General features: G+C 40.1%; 1 protein-coding gene across 26 annotated transcripts in view; it reads left to right on the top strand.

The window, feature by feature from the left end:
- Nucleotides 1-20681, top strand: part of Fggy (FGGY carbohydrate kinase domain containing) — a 415454-nt gene that overhangs the window by 12411 nt on the left and 382362 nt on the right. For 10 of the 26 annotated variants that reach the window (XR_007351974.1, XR_007351976.1, XR_007351975.1 and 7 more), the window contains exons 1-4: nucleotides 2910-3042; nucleotides 7119-7330; nucleotides 8728-8791; nucleotides 18627-18738. Coding sequence is in view for 20 of the 26 variants with exons in the window: in XM_048815295.1 (XP_048671252.1) it covers nucleotides 3031-3042; nucleotides 7119-7330; nucleotides 8728-8791; nucleotides 18627-18738 (400 nt within the window). In the remaining 6 variants the exon portion in view is untranslated. Of the gene's footprint in view, nucleotides 1-2887; nucleotides 3043-7118; nucleotides 7331-8727; nucleotides 8792-8843; nucleotides 8865-18626; nucleotides 18739-20681 lie in introns of those variants that run through there. The other 16 variants (XM_048815281.1, XM_048815279.1, XM_048815280.1 and 13 more) reach the window with 10 other exon arrangements.

Raw genomic sequence — 20681 nt, 5'->3', positions numbered from 1 at the left:
GCAACAGAAACAGGCATTAGGAAAAGCAAGGAGTTTTTTTTTTGTTGTTGTTGTTGTTGGAACTCAAGGGATGGACAGAAGAGATGGGAGGGAGTAAACAAGGTTTTCATGGAAGAAGGTGTGAGTGATCCAGAGTCTAATGAGCTCAAAAAGGATGTTTGTTGGAGGAGTTTGGGCTTTCTTCTGAGGAGAGGGGTTTTCATATGTGATTTCCTTAGGACCTGTGTTGTGCATTTGACCACAGCCATATGATTTTGTATCTTCTCTGTTTTGCTGTTTCTCTATTGCAAATGTGGCTCTTGGAAGGTGTTATTTTTGGCCACCAAACAAGACTGGATTACCACCCATCCAGGGCTGGATTAGTTTTGATCCCTGTGGCTCCCACTTTATGAGGCAGACATGGGGATTTAGGGAAATTTGATTTTTCTTTTGGGATCCAACTTAAAAATTTTAAAAATAGCCAATTTTTCTACTGTCTTATTGATTTAACACTTTACTCTTTGTCCAGTTGCCTTACATTTATTCTTAGAAATAGGCTCAGTACAGAAAATAAAACCCCCCCAAATAGGTCAGATGTGGTGGCACATGCCTGTAATCTCAGCACCTTTGAAGGCTGAGGCAGAAGGATTACAAATTGAAAGCTAGTCTCAGCAATTTAGGTAGACCCTAAGTAACTTAATGAGACCTTGTCTCAAAATAAAAAATAATAATAATAAAAGGGCTGGGAAGTAGCTCAGTGGTAAAGTGCCCCAAGGTTCAATCCCCAGTATAAAAACAAAACAAAATAAAAAAGCCCTGAAAAATATCAGGTTCTGATCTGGTTGATTAGAACTGTTGTAACAGTGAAGTGGTCTCATCGTTGACCAACTACATTCTATCAAGAAAGGTAGTGCTGGGACAGGGTGCTTTGGTCCCTAAAATGTAGATGGCCATGCCAACATGAAGCTGCTGTCCACTATATGCAGTTTTACTTGATGCATTAGGTTTGGCTTGAAGTAGGTATACTGGAAATAAGGAATCACCCTTTGATTTTTAAAATTCAGGTCTTTTTTCAGGGGTGGGTAAGGGGATTGAATTCAGGGATACTCAGCTAATGAGCCACATTCCCAGACCTGTTTTGTATTTTATTTAGAGACAGGGTCTCATTGAGTTGCTTAGTTCCTTGTGGTTGCTGAGGCTGGCTTTGAACTTGCTGTCCTCCTGCCTCAGCCCCTGAGTCACTGGGATTATGGGCATGAGCCACCATGCCCAGTTTAAAATTCAGATCTTCACATTTATCTCACTCTGTTTAGGCTGTTATGACAGAATACATGAACTGGGTGGTATTTATTCTCACGGTTCTTGAGGCTGGGAAGCCCAAGGTCAAGGCTCTGCACATTTGGTATCTGGTGAGGGCTGTCTTCTGGGTTGCTGACTTCCCTGTGTCCACACATGGTGGAGGGAACAAGGAGTTCTCTCAGACGTCTTTCATAATGGTGCTTACACCACTCCTAAAAGCGCTTCTCTTATGACCTAATCAGCTCCCAAAGGCGCCACCTCAATACTATCAACACATGAATTTTGGGGAAACACAAACATTCAGACCCTAGCAATATCTGACTGTCAACTCTTAAAAAAAATAAGAGATCATATATTTTTTTGCTCCTTTTCCCCAGTCTCCTGGCTTAGAGAAGGCACTTCATATTTGTTTATTGGAAATCAAGCTTTTAGATATGGTAAGAACACCCAGGAAAAAATAATACATATTAGAGGATTGTGGTGTCAGGAGGTGATTTATCATTGGAAGCAGAGGTCTCCAGATGTGAGTGGGAATCCCTCAGAGTAGAGAAGGGGGTTTGTTGGTGTGTTTTGTTTTTGTTTGACATTTGGATTTTCTTCTGGGTCTCTGAGAACTGTCAGTTTCATTATCTGTTCCTTCTCTGCATTATGGACTTTTCCTGGGCAGGAAGAATTTGGTGGGTAATATTTGTTGGATAAAAAAATGTCTTCTTTTTCTTTCTTTCTCTCTTTCCTTTCTTTCCTTCTTCCCATTCACCCAAATCAAGGAGTTTCTACTTCTTATTCTCTGAATCATGCAATCTTCTCCTTCCTGTAGTTCAGTTTCCTCTTTGCCCTCTCCCCCCCTTCCTATGTTCCCTCTCCCCACTGTATTTTCTTTTCCCTCCCACCTCTTATTCTCCTTCTCAGACTCTTTAACTTGCTCTTGATCTGCCACAGGCCAGGTCTTCTGTTAGACATGAGTGCCAGACATCAGTGATGAGTAAAATATTGTCTAGCTCCCTTGCCTAGATAAGGTTCAGGTTCAGCTTCTCAGCAGCTGTTTGGGATTGTTTCACTGCTATTCCCTTTCTTTCTTGCAATGCCAGAAAATGTACTGGTCACCCCAAATTTGACCAGAAATATGCTCGTACTGCCACACACAGTCCATACCAGGCCACAGCTATGTCTGAATGGGAGATGTCTTGTGTAGTTGCTACAGACTCCACAAGTTTGGGGAACTCAGCATGTGTTTGGATTTCTTTGGAATCAGCATTGGGAACCTGACAATTTGTAAAAATCTCTCTCCCAAACTGAAAGTCTGAGGAAGGATTGAGAAGGGGGCCAGAGGCCTTTCACTTTAAGAGGAAAACTACCTGTTAGCAAGCCACTTCTTTTCTGCTGTGTGTATTGCAGGTAGAGCCAATGGAGAAGCACTTATTGTCACCAAATTAACTCTTTCCCTTGCATCCCAGCTCACCATTTTAGAGCAGTGAGATTTGTTTAAAGAGGTAATTAATGCTTTCAGTTATGGAGAATGAAGTGGGCAGGCTTATTGCTTCTCTTTGTCTTCCCAATCTTTCCAATCTCTGATTACAGTATAACCAAATAATAAATAAATGTGTGAGGCTCCAGTGTATGAGTTACCACCAGCAGAGTCCAAAGGTCAAAGTTGAAAGAGTGTTGAATTCTTCCTGATTCCTGGGACACTGCTTCTGTAGACACTATCACCAACAAAATCCATCCTGGAGGAAAGACCCTTTAAGAAATAAGATGGAAGGTAAGGTGAGCTCACCCACTTTGGAAGGATGTAATCCTGGGGGAAGATCTGATTGCTACTAGGTTATTTAGGGGGAAAAAAGGAAGAAACAGTCCCCAGGTGGTGTTTAGCAGTGTATTTGTAATGTTTACCCCCTTCTGAGGATTCCTGAGACAGTGTTGCAAAGAAGGGCCTTAATTTCCAGGTCCCTCTTTCCTTTTCTGGAACAGCATTTGAGCAGCTTGCACATTCGATGAAGAATCAGCTGCGAAGTTTGTGGTTTCCTGTGGCACATTTCTAATAATATTTATACAGGCCATTATTTAATGAACCATTTAAATATTTATCATACAGAGCTGTTTTTTGATCATAAATAGGGGCTCAAAGTCAGCACAGCCCCTGCTGGGTCCCCGGGAAGAGAGCCATGTCAGCTCTTTGGGACGTCTGGTAGACTGAGGAGTGAGGTATGTCTCAGGATTCATGTGCTGAACAGCTTGAGTTTCCCTTAGTATTTTACTTTCTCTTGGCTACCCACAGTCTGTGTCCTTGTTTCTCTCTGCCTGACCACCCTTACCTTATCCCTGACAGCTTTTTTCTTTTTTGTATTCATCCATACCTAAAAAGAAGAAAATAGAACTAAATTTCTGACTCTCCGCATTTATAAAGTGGCTTCGGAGTCACACCACCGTGGCCTGGAATCCTAGCCCCTGCCTCTGTGCTGTGTGACCTCAACTAGCTTCATCTCTGAGAACCTCAGTTCGCTTAACTGGAAATAGGCTCCTCCTGGGAGCCCTAAAAGGGTAGCCAAGGAGTCAATCAAAATTGTAAAGTCGTGTGGGTGATTTACAGAGCAAAGTTCAATAAATACGAGTTCTTGCTATATTTGTTGTTGGTGTTGTTATTGAAGAAGTCACCAAAGGATTTGATTTTCAGTTTCAGCTTGGTGTTGCGGAAAGAGTCCCAGACTTACCCTCAGAAACTGGAGTTGAGATCCTGGTCTTGCCGTGTACTGTTTGTGTGACTTTGAACAAACTGCTCTCACTCCACTGGCATATAGAATGGTGATAGGTTTGCCCTCCTGATTGGGTTCCCTGCATGCGGTGAACACATGTGTGGAAATGTTTGACACAATGAGGATCCTAATCCTTTTCTCTTCAAAACAATCTAGAAAAGGCACATTCCTTTCTTTGGTTACTTTCTTTTGTGACTTAGAGGTACTAGTTGAATGGTTTGGAGTCCAGGACACAGCAGACAGTGTTTGTGACCCAGGGACAAAGGGCAGAGAAGGGGAGAACAAGGGATCTGCATTGCAAAAAATCCTCTGGCAGTGTTTTTGTAACTTATGGTGGGATTTCAGGGAAGCTGCCCAAGGGCTTGAACCTCCCTGTTTTCAGGTTCCAGGTGTAGAAACAATCAGAATGAGATTATTTAAAATTATAGTAGTGGGGAAAATGGTGAGCCTGAAAGATTTAATTAGGATCTTTTTTCTTAGAAAAACATGACCTGGGGGATTTGTGGGAACACTGCTAGGAGGGTCTGGTGCCCTTGTTTCTGTAAAGTTGAGTCTTTTCTTGGAGGAACTTTGATGGTGTATTATAGAAATAGAGGTATCCTGGGTTGTGGAGAGGTGAGACTTTCAAGATGGGCAGCGTGTCTCTGAGTTAGCCAGCCTCAGACACAGTATGCATGGGCCCCTACTGGAGATCCCTGGCTGAGTGCAGGAGTATCATAAGACAGTGGAACATACTGAGAAAGGCTGGGAGCTTGGGCATGAGAGCTCTTGGCATACTAGGATCAGTTCAGGAGCAACTCCCTGGGGACCTTTGCAATTCCAGTGGGAATCCAAGAGAGGGAATTCTGAGTAAAGTAAGATGTGTGTAGTTGGTAGAGGGAAGGTGGACAAGCTAGCTGGGTCACTCTTCCTCCTGTTTGTAGATAAAGAAACTGAGGAAGCTCTGAGCCAAGACACCCTCCTTATTTTGTCAGTGACTGTATCCTTAGCAGGGTGCCCAGTGCCTGGTGCAACCAGCATTTCTTTGAGTCTCAGAAGTCACTGACTGTAAGATGCATTGTTTCATATACGACAGAGAAAGAAAAAAACTACCAATTGATTGTAAGATGCTGATAGTTACAGGATTCATTCTGATTTCATGGATGTTAAATGTGAAAAAAAAATTAGTAGTTTTGGGTTGGGGTTGTGGCTCAGCGGTAGAGCAGTGTGAGGCCCTGGGTTCGATCCTCATCACCACATATAAATAAATAAAATAAATGTATTTAAAAAATTAGTAGTTTAGAATTAGTAAAATGTAGTTGTAAGCACTCAAGAAATATTGGCTAATTAGGTGAATAAGGCATAGAGAGATTCGAATAAGGAAAGCAGTAGTATATACATTCAGGTGCTGCAGAGCAGTGATTTGGTAAATGACAGGCTGCATGAAAGACAGTGGTATGCCACCCAGCCTGGGCATATGGCAGGCTATGTCATCTAAGTTTGATTAAGTACACTTTATGATGTATACACAACAATGAAATCACCCAACACATTTCTTAGACCTTGTCCGTATTGTTAAATGACAGATGACTGTATAAACACGAACTTAGGAATTCAAACTATTAAAACATGACCCTGCTCATCCTTGTTTTTCATTGATTCACTGATTCAGTTATTCAGTAAGTAATTATTGAAAACCAATTATATGGCAGACACTGAGCAAGGAGCGGAGGATGTAGAAATCAATAAGTTCATTTTTTGTGTGATTAAGTCAGAAGCAATCACTATTATATGAAGTTGGCTTTTTCCTTCCTTCCTTCCTTCCTTCCTTCCTTCCTTCCTTCCTTCCTTCCTTCCTTCCTTCCTTCCTTCCTTCCTTCCTTCCTTCCTTCCTTCCTTCCTTTCTTAATTGGGATAAATATCCAGGAAGCAGTAACTGAACATCTGCTGGCTGACTTTGTTTTAGAATCCCCACAAGTGTCTTGGCCAAGGAAATGTTATCTTTCTGAAGTTGAAGGGCACTGAATGGCTTCACAGGTTGAAATTGGACTCCAGTGCCGAGCTCACCTGGGGAGCTGCGGCATGTGCACTGGCCGGTCATCTCGGGAACTTGCTGCACTCTATGAAAGGCCGGTCTGGAAAATGAAAGGCCCTTGGAGATTTCTGTGTATCTCAGGCTAATCTGACCAAGGGGAATGAGAACAGCCACCAGGGCCAAGGAATTCCTGAGTGTTTTCTGGTCAGATTTCCTTGTAACTCATCAGGGGTCTGTAAGGAAAACAGATTGTCTAACAAATTCCTAATCTTGTCTCCCCCGGGGCTGCTTCCCAATTCCTAGTCACTTCATGACACGACTGCAATATATTTGCCTCTTCTGCAAACCGATACTGCAAGCTTTTAAGAAAGAAAGGAAAGTGTCTGAAACTTGGGTTTGCACAGATGTGGGACTTTGGGTCCAGGCTGCCTCTGTGTGAGGCTGGGTAAATTCCTTCACTTCTCAGAGACCTATTTTCTTATCAATGTAGTGTTTTATGATTGAAATAATGTACATTTACTGTGTATGAGTGCATGGACCTAGCATGAAGCATAAAGTAACATTCCTCTTGGAGTCTCACCTTGATCACCTGTTCGCTAGAGATTTAAATACGCTTCCCTTCTAGAGTCATAGTGAGGCATAGAGGGAAGCACCTTTCACACTGCCTGGTGCATAATAGATGCTCAGTAGCTAATTTGTTGAGTGACTAGAGATTTGATAGGAATTTTTAGTACCACAGGAACTGTCCTGTTGATTCAGCTTCACTGAGAACAAGTTCTTCTCTATTGCGTCCAGATTCTAAGTTCTCCTACCACCCTCTCTCTGCTCTTATCACACTTGTCACAGGTTTGCTTAGTTAGGTAGCTAAGTGCTTCATGTGACCCCTTTCAAAGAATCTAAATGCCATATCTGAGGCTGTGTCTGACTTGTTCACCAACTACTTAGCTTTGTGTGTCTAGAAACTTCTGTTGGACAAGTCCATAGTAAATGGCCGCTGCTTACATAGCCACAGAAGAATTTTGGTGGTGGTCTTTGTGGATTGGTCCTCATGTTGTGTTTGCACTTGCTCACCTCAGGTGGAGGGAACACAATGTCTGGAGAACAGGAGCCACGAAGCTACTACGTGGGCGTGGATGTTGGAACAGGCAGCGTCCGTGCTGCTCTCGTTGACCAGAGAGGGGTCCTTTTGGCCTTCGCAGACCAACCGATTAAGAGGTGGGAGCCTCAGTTCAACCACCATGAGCAATCCTCTGAAGACATCTGGGATGCGTGCTGTGTTGTCACAAAGGTATGGGTAGAGCTGTGGCGTCCTCTCCTAGCACCTGCTCCCACCCTGAGTGTCCACATGATGCCATGGACCCTGTTGGGGTACCTGGAGATGCAGAGCTGACCCGCACATAGACCTTGCCTCCCAGAAGCTCACAGTGTAGTGGCAGAGACTGATAACACAGCTGAAATATGATGTGATAAGTGTCAGGAGCCAAGTAACAATGGTCGGAGCTAACCCGGAGTGGACTCTGGGAAGAGAGGAGAGGACGAGGAAGCTCAAGATGTGACCAGATGTGGAAGAAGCCACTGAGGATCGTAGCTGAGCTCTACTGTGTTTTTGGGTGTAAAATGTGTTAACATGTATTGTGAGGTGGAACCCGCAGGACTGAACTAGTTAGTATTTTGCTATCCCCGTTTGATTTTCAATCAAGAAGAAATGCAGGTGCAGAAAGTGAGGTAACTACCTAAGTTCATGTATTTGGTAAATAATAGAAACAAGTCAGGAACCTAAGCAGGCTGCACTGTAATGGATTCTTCTGCCTCCCAAATGAACGAGTGTGGGGAACTGCATTTGGTTCAGAGCATGTGCAGGGCATGGTGGCATGAAAACATGGTATGTTCTGAGAGGGCAAGGAGATTGGGTCAAACCAGAGCAGCTCTAATATGTGTTAGATAGATGTTCATCTTGAGTGGTCTTGGATTGTATTGAGCATGCTGGCTTGGTGAAGGAATTGATGCTGGACAGCACTTGTTCACATTTAAAGTTTCACTTGTTGGTTTGACTTTATATCCTGGTAATCAGGAATATCAGACTTCCTTTTATCTTATCCCCCACCCCCCAGAGGGAAGAATAAAGTCCTGGATTCCTTCTTATCCCTGTTCCTAGTTAGCTTCCTTAAATATTCATGAGGTGCTTGGTAATTTGCAGATGGACAATTCACCATTCTGTCCATATCGATCAGTCTGTTTAAAGTTTCATGAGCTCTGGGCTGCTGTTAGTGCCCCTGGAGAAGAAGGCAGAGAGAGGAGTGGGAGGGCAGCACAAGAGCATTGTAAGGAATGGAAGAGGGGTATCTTATCTTCTGCTTGTTTAATTGTCCTCTCCTCCCTTCCTCCTCACCCCCGCCTTGGTGAGAGTCTTCTGCTTTTTGCCCTTGGGTCTCCTTTGTTCTTCTAACATATAGCTTTTCTTGCCATTAAGGAAATAGTCAAGAAGAAAATATAATCCCCTGATGAAAAGCTCCTTTACAAAAGGTCTACTCTAAGTACAGCTTGGTTTAATGGTAGATGGCGGCCAACTCATCATTGGCTAGAGCCTATCAGCCCCATAAGTGCTGGGGCATTTGTCCTTCGTGATGCATCTTGCAACGGCAACCTGAGTACAGCTCTTGGTTCTTGGCCATTTCCCTCACATAGGTTTGTGACCAGATGCCAGAAGCTGCAGGACAATCATGCCACATCTATGGGGACATCATGGCTGGTATGAAGTAGCATGCCACAGGACATACATTCTGAGCCAGACCACCCAGATTGACATCCTCGTTCCAACAGTTGTGAGCCTGTGATCTTGGACAATTACTTCATGTTTCTTTGTGTGTTAGCTTACCTATGAAATGAGAGTGGTAATAGTAACCTCCATAGAGTTATTGTGAGGATTCAATGAATTAATGCATATAAAATGCCATAATGGTGTCTGGAAATGAGCAATCACTGTGTTTCCTATGGTGGTGAGTAGATTGTGGAGGAGAATGGAATAAAGTAACTCAGCCATCAACACCCCAGATCAATCCCCAGAACAAACAAACAAACAAACAAAAGAATGAATTTCTAAGATAAAATCCTGAGTAGTCAGAAGTCCAAGAGGGAGACACTCTTGGGAATATTCACCTATTTCTCTCTGTTTGGGGCTCCTTCTGTATAAGATTTTGAGAAGAACTGTCTTAGGGCAAAGGGTGGCCTAGTACATCCTGATCTGTCTTCTCTTTCTCCAGCAAGTTGAGGGCAATTGTTTACTTCCGGTTCCCTAGGGTGTTCACTTTGTGGGAGGTGATTTTCTCCCTCAGTTAAGATAATGATGATGATGATGATGATGATGATGATGATAATGGTGATGTTGTTGATACTATGATGATGACAATAATGGCAGCTTATATTTGTTGCTCATTGATTATGTTCCAGATACTATGCTGGGTCCTTTATACTCATCACTTCATTTTATCTTTACAAGTATCTTTTGAAGTAGCTTTTATTCTTTGTCTTAAAGGTGAGAAATAAAAGGGCTTTGAAGAGGTTCAGTAGCCAGCAGAGTTCTTGTAAGGAGTAAGAGCCAGTGCTGGGTGCTGCTCTAGTCACCACTGCCCCTTGTCTCTCTCTCCAGCTGCATCCACTTGCATGATGCATGCCTGGGAATTGCATGGGACAACCTGAAACTTGCTGGACTTGCTGCAGGATGGGGCACCTGAGCTGAAGTGCAGCCATGCTAGACTATACTGCCTTGTCCTGGCTGTGTGCTCATGTATGAGACATGTGCCCCCAAAATGGGCAGGTCTTTATTGGGCCCATATCTAGCACACCTAAAAAGTTCTGTAGAAACATGCAAGTCCTGGAGAACATGCATTAGTCCTTGTTTTTAAAATATGCTTTTTGGAACCACAAATCTTAATCATTCAAACAAGGCAGGGAACATTGCAAAGTTAATGTATGATTAGGATTGAATTTTCTTTAGGAAGAAGGAAAAAATAAGCTGGAAGAATCATTTAACCATCAGACGTTTGTTGAGTATCATTCTTTGATTTAATCTGCAAACATTTTTTTGAGCACCTACTATGCACTTAATTCTTCTTACGTTCTGGTACCTATATGGGAAAAGTATACAAGACATTTTCTGCTCCTACAGATTAAACAGCTTTTATTTGCATGAAAAACAAAAACAAAAATACATATGAAGCTAGTGAGGTACCATTTGTTCTGGGTTGGTACCTGCTACATGAGAAATGGTTGTGGGAAGAAGGAGGCAGAAGAGAGAGAAAACACATGGGGTTGAGCAATAACATTAACTTCGTACATTCATAGAATTATTAAAGTTTACAGAGCATCTTCATATCCATTTGACCACATTTGACCATCTTTACAAGTTAAGTATTTATTGTTGTTTCCCTTTATAGGTGAAAAGAAAAACTGAGGGCCAGATGGTTAAGTGACTCTCCCAAGGTCACTCAGATAGTATTTGACAATCCTGGACCCAGACTGGTCAAATCTATGCATTTTCTTCACCTCCAGTGCCATAGACCTTTATCTTTTGCCTAGACTATTTTAAGGCAGCTGATGTCCTTGTATTTCTTTTCCCTTCTATGATCTTTTCTTGGCAACTGGAGTAACTCTTTTCCTTGAATGCTAAATTGATCATATTGCTTACAGTGCCTTGAGAGCATCACACTACTGTTGTATATATGGGACCTGTATATATGGGACCTGCCTTCAGGGTGCTTCCTGGTCTGTCCCTGACCTGTTGTCCTGCTCTTGTCCCGATGCTTCTCTGGGATCTCTGGGCTCTAGCCACCCCCTTCATCCTCAGACCTGCACACTGATCCGTTCCCCTGCCTGCATACTCACCCTGCCTTCCCCTAGCACACCTGGACTAGAGCACTGGCAAAGAGAGGCAGGGAGAGATGACCCTGAGAGGCTCTGAGAAGGAAGGTCTCCTGGGACTTGGTGACAGTGAAGAAGGGGATTGAGGCAATGTCAGAGTTTCAATTTTTGGAAGAGCATGGGGTTGCTGATATAAACGGAAGGCTTTGACCTTGGTTTCTTTGCCTTACCATCCAGGGACAACACCACACCTAAGCTCACATGCTGTGTAGGTATTAGCTTGGGACTGGATTTACTCGTTTCTCCAGTCACTGGAGTAGGTTTTGCACAGTTGATTGCCAGCATGACCTTCCCTGTAACAGGTACCCTGCATAAGCCCTTCCTTGCTTTTCCCACCTCTCTTTGGGACATGGATTGTGCATCTCAATTGCACAATTTTGGGCTTTGCAGTGGCTCTTCCCCTGGTGGGATCACTCCTCCACAGGTTTTCATAAGGCCTTCTCCTTGATCCTTCAAGGTCTTCCTCAAATCTCATCTTTTTAGGGACCACGCTCCCTTCTCTGGCACTCATGATCCCTCTGATCAACGCTTTCTGGTATATTACTTCTATACTACATAGTTTAGATGATTTATTGGCTATTGTTTAGCCTCACTAAAATGCAATATCCAAAAAACCAAGGATTTTTTAAAAAAATGTTTTTCTCTCCATTATTTCCCAAATACCCAGAAGAGAGCATAGCTGGACCTTAGAAGGGGCTTCATTATATTTTCTGAGGACTGACTAAGTGAGGGTTGAAGTGTGTAGGCAACAAGGAAGGATGGAGCCGAGGGAATGGGGATTGCATAACTCCATGCCTGGCCCTGAAGCTGACAAAGCATTCAAATCCATATTTAAAGTAATACAGTACCAGCCATAGAGACATGTGTTGCAAGCTGGATTCTGTCTGAGAGGCGTAGGATTTGACCCTTGCTCTAAATAGAGCTAAAAATAAAACCAGGTATGCATGTGACCTTCTGGTTCTCAGTTTGGAAGGTTTCTAAGAGACACTACCTCCCCACCCAATATGGCAGAGCTTGCTGATTCAAAACACATGCAGGATTGAACCAGTTCCCACAGAAAGAACAAAGAGATGCACAATCCTTTCCCCAAATATTTGTTTGCTGCCCCAGAGCTACGAGTTGACAGTTTTTAGACATGGACCAGGTTACCAAATGAGTTTGCAGAAATCTCCTTCTCTGGAAATTCTTTAGAAGAGCAATGTGCTTTCTCTCTAGCCAGGGAAATTCTCTGGATGCCAAGTTGTTGGGGGTGAGTTTACTAAGCTGCTTTCTTTTCCCATTAATAAGAATATAAATAACAATCCTCAGGTCACCAGGTCAAGCTTCAGAGAACTTCTGGGTAGTGTGACCCTGACAGCCATCTTTCTGGGGTGGCTTAGATGGTTGAGGAAGTTAGGATATGGGAGTGGCCCTCAGCTATGGATAAAAATGACTGTAAGGCATTTTCCATAAGTGTTTTGATTTATTAAGATATAGTACTTAAGTTTGTAAAGTTAGTGTAAAGCTGGGCAAGTAACAGTGGCTACCTAGATAAATCAGGTTTAAATGAATATCACCATTATTTTTTTAGTTCCTCGTGAATGGTCTGTAATTTAGAGGTGAATCCACTAAGCCTTTGTGACTGAAAAGCAATGATTCGAATATAGAACTCCGTAGGTCTTCAGAGGGCATTCATAAAATAGAAGAAGACATAGTCCTTGGTCCTCAGATTTGAATCCATGCAATATTCTAATGCTATTCTTGCCTATTGCTTTTACATGTGCTTACGTGATACATAGCATGCTGTGCTTTGTACATAAAAATATCCTATGGACATAATAAGACTCTGAGTAATTTTCTGTGCTGAATGTTTCCTACCAAGTCATACAGGTTGCACAGGGCTTTCAGGTTCCTTGAATCCTGTGACCCTCACCTAGGCAGTATGTCTTACCCTCCAGAAACAGTGTCAGAAAGGCCATGAGATCAGTGCAGGAGTGGTAGGGATGGGACCAGGTAGCTCTGTGAACACCACCTCTTGTGCCTGTTTCTGCTCCAGAGCTGTCAGAGATTTGGAGTTGTGTTGAGTCATCTACATTTTCTCACCCACTTCCTCTTTTGACTCACCACAAGCTTGTGCACACGGGCTTACCCACACCAGGTGTGCACTCCGTGGGCGCCAAGGCCAGCAGGGCCATGCAGCAAGCAGAAGTTAGGGCTGGCTTGGTGACTGATTGAAGTCCCACATGTTCAATGAGGATTGGAGGCAGCCAGTTTACCCTAATAAAAGCTGCTATTTATTGTGCGCTGAATGCCAGATGTTGAGCTAATCCCATCATATTCTGCTGAATTCTTGTAACATCATTGGGAGATGCAGATATAGGCAACAGCTTTCTGCGACTAAGGAAACAGGTTTGTGTGACTTCCCGAAGTCATATGACTAGTAAGTAGCAGAGCTAGGCTTTCAGGTAAAGTTAGTGAAAGACTGGGGGAGTAATAGTGGCTACCTAGCTAAATCAGGGTTAGCTACTCAGCAGGTTGTCGGGACTCAGGCAGTCTGTCCTCAGTGCTATTGGTCTTAATTGCCATCCAATGATTTCCATGCCAAGTTGGAAGGACATTCCAGCCAGCGGAAGCCATGCCTGTAAATGCTATGGAGACCTGAAAAGCAAGGCAAGGAACAGCTGGAATTGTGTGCTGTACCCTGTCTTCACTCACAGAACGAAGGTGGCAGAGATAGGATTGAATCCAGAGTTTTGTGACTCATTGTCGTGAGGCCATGCTGCAATCACTTAATTTTTATGAAATGCAGATACTAAATATGTCTTTTAGTGGGCTTTGTAATGATGAGTTATGTAAATATTGTAGCACATAGGAGATGTTCAATATAGCAAGTTAATATTTATTTGCAATATGATTTGAAAAAAAATTCATGTTTTTCTTTATTGGAAATCTTCAACAATTGTGTGTATCTCTTATCTGAGGAACATACTAAATAGTAAGAAATGGAGTCCAAAATTACAAGTCTGCTTTCCCAAACAGGAGAAAAGAATCATACATTTTTGAGATGAATTTCACCAAATGGGACAGTCATTTTAGCATTGTGGGGTAGACTTTCCCAAACAGGAGAAAAGAATCATACATTTTTGAGATGAATTTCACCAAATAGGACAGTCATTTTAGCATTGTGGGGTAGAGTTTTATGGGATATAAAAGGTTATTGTCATGTTTTAAGTTAGTGGAAAATGTTAAAGATCATGTTTGTTCATGTTTTTTCAACAAAGGAAACCATAGAAACAAAATTTCAAAATATAATTAATCAGTAAATATTCTACAACTATAAAAATTACACAAAAAGTGAAAAATCTCTCCTCTAATTGCAGTTCTACTCTCAGAGACAAACACCATTAACAATTTTTAAAAAAAATTTGTTTACATATCATGGATATATTTCCATTTCATCTTTTATAGGTTTGCTTTTTTTTAACATAGTCAAGTATTAATTGAAAGAGAAAGACAATAGGTAATATAATTTCAAAAAAGTGCTTCTTGAAAAAAAATACAAAAGAATACCTTCCATGAAACGAGAATGTGGAAAAGAAAATGGATTTTCTTTTAATAATTATAGCATTATTTAACTATTACCTAAATACTGAAATAAATCATACTAGACTTATAGAAAACTGTTTGAAAAGCCTAATGATAAAGAAATATAAGTAAGAATTTGGTGAAGGGATAGTGAGAAAAGATGAAAGACAGTGTTATTACATGATTGTAGGTTGGCTTTTTATTTTAAATATTTATTAGCTTTATAATTTACAAATCATGAAACCCATTTATTGTAAATATATAATTCAATTATTTTAGTAAATTTGCATAATTGTACAATCATGATCATAATCCATTTTTAAAACACTTTTATTCTTCCAAAAATGTTCCGTTGTGCCTTTTTATTGTCAATTCCCAGCTCTAGTTAAAGTAACTGTTTTTCAGCTTTCTGTCATTATAGTTGTTCTCTCTAGAAATTCCATGTAAGTGGAATCATATGACACATTTTATATTATGTTGTGTCTGTTTCTTTTCACTTATCATGACTTTAAGGTTCACCCATCTTGTTGCCATATCAGTAATTTATACCTTTTTCATGTGAGTAGTATGCCATTGTATGGATATACCATATTTTATTTAACTTTTGATTAAATTATGATGAATATTTGGTTTGATCCCAACTTATTTGGGAATGTATTAACATGTTTTCTATCACTATAATAAAATACTTGAGGTTGGTAATGTATCAAGAAAAGAGGTTTATTTAGCTCACAGTTCTGGAAATTCAAGGGCATGGTGCCGGCTACTGCTTGACTCATGGGATATAGCCTCATGATATATAGCATTGGTGGGAGCACATGTGGGAGGGAGAGAACACATGGAAAGACAGGAATCCATAGAGTGGGAATGGGCCATTCTTAATCTTTTTTAACAGTCCTCTTTTGTGAGAAATAATCTGGGTCCCACATAAACTAAATTAATGTCTTCTGAGTGCAGTGCCCCCAACATCTTCCCACTAGGCTCCATTTCATAAAGATCCTACTACTTCTCACTACACTGGGGACCAGGCCTCCCACACATGAACCAGTGTTATAAATAAAGCTCCTATGAATATTCACAGATGAGTCTCTCTGTTCACATAAGTTTCTCACTCCCCTCTCACTGGGTGTATATCTTGGAGGTAAATTGCTAGGTTTTGTGGTAAGTTGTGTTTTAAAAAATTGCCAGACTTTCTTTCAAAATGACTGTATTTTACATTTGTCCCCGTATTGTGTGAGAGTCCCATTTCCCCCGCAATTCCCTAACACTTGTTTTTGTCAGTTGTGTGATTATAGCTGCTTTAGTAGGTATGTAGGGATATCTTACTGTGATTTTCATTTTCTTAATTACTAATGACATTGAACATTTGTTCATGTACTTATTGTATATCTTCTTGGTGAAGTGTCCATTTTATAATTGGCTATTATATTACTAAATTATTTATGAGGGTTCTTTATATAATCTACGTTGAATTGTATTATCATATGTATGATTTGCACTTATTTTCTCCCAATCTAATTTGTATATTCATTTTCCTAATTATTTGTTTTGAAGAAGTTTTTAAAATTATGAGGTCAAATTTATCATTTTTAAAAAAATAAGTCTTAACTTTTAAAGAAATATTTGTGTAGTACAAGATCACAGAGATTTTCTTTGGTTTTTACATTTAGGGATATGATACATTTTGAGGTGATGCTTGTGTATGGTGTAATATAAGAGTCTCAGATTTCCTTCCTTCCTTCCTTCCTTCCTTCCTTCCTTCCTTCCTTCCTTCCTTCCTTCCTTCCTTCCTTCCTTCCTTCCTTCCTTCCTTCCTTTCTCAGATACACATTTAGTTCTATCACTACTGTCAAGCAGCCTGTCCTTTCCCTGTTCTCTTCTACTAATCAGAAAATATATCCTTAGCAATGGTATGTTTATAGTAAGTTTTGAATTCAGGTAGCATAACTTTTACAGATTTGTCTTTTCTTTTCAAAAATGAAAAAAAGAAGCAAGGTAACTTAACCTTAGAGCCAGGTTGTTTTTTTTTTTTTTTTTTTTTGGGGGGGGGGGTATTTTATTAAACATTTAAGAAAGAAACAGTATGAAACTTATCATGACTTTTTATGTCCTTTGCATTTCTGTATAAATGTTAAGAGACGCTTGTCAGATTTTACAAAATAAAAGAAAGTAAAACATAACCAGCTCTCCCGGATTTTAGTGGAAGTTATGTAAATTCTGTGCATCTAAGGAGACTGCCATATTATCGGTGTTAATATTGTATATTTCTCTAATGTGGACTTTTTGTGTGTTTTGTGGTTTCTGGTGACTGGACATTGAACTTCTTTTGAAATATAAATTACAAATATCTGATTATTTGTTTTGATACTAATGTGAATTGCATTATTTCCTTTATTTCATTTTGATATCAGTTTCTAATAGGTAGAAATATAATTGATTTTATATGTTAATCTTAAATCTTGTGGTTTTACTCTACTTGTTTAATACTTCTAGTAGGTTTTTTTTGGTAGATTTTTTTTCTTAAAAAATTTTCTGCATGTGGAATCCTACCATCTACACAGAAAGATATTTTAATGTTTTGTTTTTTTCCCACTCTGTGTCCCTTCAATTTATTTTTCTTGTCTTATTTTGCTGGCTAGATTTTCCAGTACAAGCTTGAATAGAAATGGTAAAAGTGAACATTCTTGCTTTTTTCCTAATCTAGGAAAATCATTCATTTTATTAAATATGTTAAGTTTTTGTAGATTCTATATATCAGTTGTGTATGTTATCTTTTATTTCTCATTTATTGATTTTCCTTATTTTTTTTGAGGGATCTTCTGCATCTTTTGAGATGATCATTTGGTGTTTGAACTTTATTCTTTTATTATATATATATATATATATATATATATATATATATATGTATATATATGTCTGTATATATGAATTTATGGTTATTAAACCACCCATGCATCCTTGGGATAGCTTCACATGTTCATGGTGTACAATGCCAACTTAATATGTTGTAAAACTTGGTTTGTTAATATTTTGTTAAACAAATTTAAACCTAGGTTGATGTTAAATACTAGTCTCTAATATTCTTTATTTTTAATGATGTCTTTATTCATCTTTGATATTAATTAGGTTAATGCTAGCCATGTAAAAGTTGGTGTAAAGTGTTTCCTCCTTTGCCATTCTAAACAAGTTTTGTATAGGTTTCATACTGTTTCTTTCTTAAATGTTTAATAAAATCCCACCCCCTCCACACCAAAAAACAAAACAAAACAAAAACCAATCTAGGTCTGGAGTTAAGTTACCTTGCTTCTTTTTTTCTTTCTTTATTTTTGTATTTCTTCCTGTCTTCATCTCTCATTGTGAATGGTTTTAGCCAAAATTTAATTTTTCTCAATTTGTTTGTGACTTTGAACAATTTCCCTGAATATAGTTATTTTTGATGTACTGTCCAATTTTATAATTTTATTTTGCATAGATTTGCTTCTCTCTTCATGCCATCACACCCAAAAGTCACTTCTAAGTTTTTCACATTATTCTATCTTAGAGATGTGCTATAGTTTATTATCCAGAGACAATTTCTTGTTTTTAAATATATTCTTATTAATAATTTATTAAGATAGTTTCCTAGAAATGGGACTGTTGGGTCAAATGATATATATATTTTTAACTTTAATATATACTGTCAAATTATTTTCCCAAATTGATACTCAATAATTACAGTTAGAATAATGTTCAAGAAGACCCAATTTCCTGTTTCTTGTCATTATCATATACTGTTAATCTTTCATACTTTTATTAATATAAAAACAAATTTGTATATTTTTATTTTCTTACCTAATTGTAGGGCAGTTGGAAATATTTGCACATATTCTATTTCTTTTTTATTAAGCAATATTCTTGCCTTTTGCTTAATTTCTAATAGGTTGGTTATCTTTTTCTGATTAATTTATAGGATCTTTTGGTATTTTAGTGATATTGAACTCCTATTTGGTTTATATTGTAGATGATTTTTTATTTAATCATTCATTTCCTTCTTGTTATAACTTGTATTAAAGCTTTTAAAAGTCCAGTGATGTGATTTATGTTTTTGTTTGCTTTTAAAACAGAAAGTTGTACAAGGGATCGATTTAAACCAAATTCGAGGACTTGGGTTCGATGCCACATGCTCTCTGGTTGTCTTGGATAAACGGTTTCGTCCTTTGCCAGTAAACCATGAAGGTAGGACCACTTCTCTCCCTCTCTCTGGTGGGGGAGACTGACTGGGGTGGCCTTGGCTGTTTGGTGTAATATCAGCCACAGGTCTTATGCAACTGATAGTGAAGTGTCAAAGGTGGAGTGTGGACATCAAAGTCATAAGCTTGCAGAGCCTTTAGTATGACTGATATCGCACTGGAGGTGGGTCAGGGAGGGACTTGTTTCCATAAAGCCCTAGAGCCACAGTGGGAGCTAATGAAGGATGTGGGGTCCTTCTGGGGTGAGCAGCCTTGAAGCAGACGTGGTTTGGTTTTGTGGCAGGGAGTGCTGGTGTTGGCAGTGCTTGTGAAGTTCCTATAGAACTCTCATTTGAGTGGGTGCACCACATGCAGTTAAAAGAACTAGAGTAGGGCAGGCAGGACAGGTATCCCATGGAAACTGGAAACAGATGGCCTCTCTCATTTCACTAATCACGCCAAAAACATTCACATTTAATGATGGTGTGTTCTAATTGGTGCTTGTGACTCCAGTAATGAGCAGTTTCAAATGTAAAGTGCCACTTGGGGCCAACATCAGAGATTTTTCCCGGGGAATTTTAGCCAGTAATACTAGCACCCAAGAGTCTACACTAGTCAGAATAAAGTGGGTCAAGTTTGAGAAGAGCAGCAGGTGTGTGATAAACGCCTATTGATATTTAATAACGATTCAGTAAGAGGAAGACATTAAGGAATGGTGGAGAGTGTGCTGTTCTGGACCTCGTGTGTTCCATCTAGGCATTGCCCATCTGTGGTTGCCAACATAGCCATTATTTAGATGAGATTCTGTAGATGATAGTTGTGGGCACTGTCATAGCACCTTTCATACTGGTGGCTATGGGATAGTAGGGCACACTGGGACACACTGAATTGGAATCACACAGTGACTAGGGCTTCGCTCTTCGGCTGATTCCTTGGGTGAATCACTTTACCTTTGAATATCTGGTTTTTCCTGTGAGAGAACTGGAATAATGAAACAGTAGCTTTACTGAGAGAAGCTAGGGCCCGACCCCTGAAAGCTCAGGTCTAGGGAATGTGTTCCACCCACTTGTGTGGAGCAGTGATAATTATAAATGGCCTGTGCTCAAAACGTCTGTAAATGGATGAGTGCCTAGAGCAGGGTTGTAACTTCTTTTATTTGCATACCCTGCCAACCCCCACTTTTTCTTGATATGTTTACTAGCACCTACTATGTGCTATGCTAAGTCCTATTTTATTGAGTGCTGATTCAAACATGAATCCAAATGATTCTTGCCTTCAGTGGCCATTCAAGTTGGCTTTCTTCTGGCCAGGGGGGTGGGCAGCTGCAGTTGGGGCCACTCCAGAGAACAGAGACCCGAGGTAAACCAGCAGACCCCAGCCCAGCAGAGCAGACACTCTACTGACTAGACTCTTGGGGAAGCTGCTGGCACTTCCTATATTGGCCCAGTGAAAGTCAATGATTGTCAGTTAAGGATACCCTAGGAGGAAGTCTCATCTTGGGTAGGACTTTAAATGTTGGAGTCTGTATTGTCTGATTGACTAAAATATGTTGTTTTTCTTTTTTTGCTTTTAAACTGACTGTGCATTAGTCAGTTTCAAACAGGAGATCATTTTTATAATTGACATTCATTAGACTTACCTCCAAGGTTTGTGTTAAGTTGTCCTTAGGTGGGGCTAGGGCATCACCATTTTGTTTTTTTAAGAAGGTTCCTTGGGAATTGTGGTGTTCGGAGAATCACCAGGCCCAGGTGAGTGGACAGTTAAAACAACAGGAACAGACATCTGAAGTAGGAGAAGAGAGTTCCTTATTAACACAGTCGAACACACCGCTGGATGCCATCTTCCAGGGTGGAATTGTCTGTCACCTGTTAGCAGGTCCTCTATTAAAGAGGGAACTAAGTTGAATCCCTAATTATAAGTGTTGAAATAACTTTATTCCACCTGAAAGGT

This window comes from Marmota marmota, unplaced genomic scaffold, assembly GCF_001458135.2.
Source record: "Marmota marmota marmota unplaced genomic scaffold, marMar, whole genome shotgun sequence".
Classification (NCBI taxonomy): Eukaryota; Metazoa; Chordata; class Mammalia; order Rodentia; family Sciuridae; genus Marmota; species Marmota marmota.
Note: the sequence above shows the minus strand (reverse complement) of the source record. Positions and strands in the feature narration are given on the sequence as shown.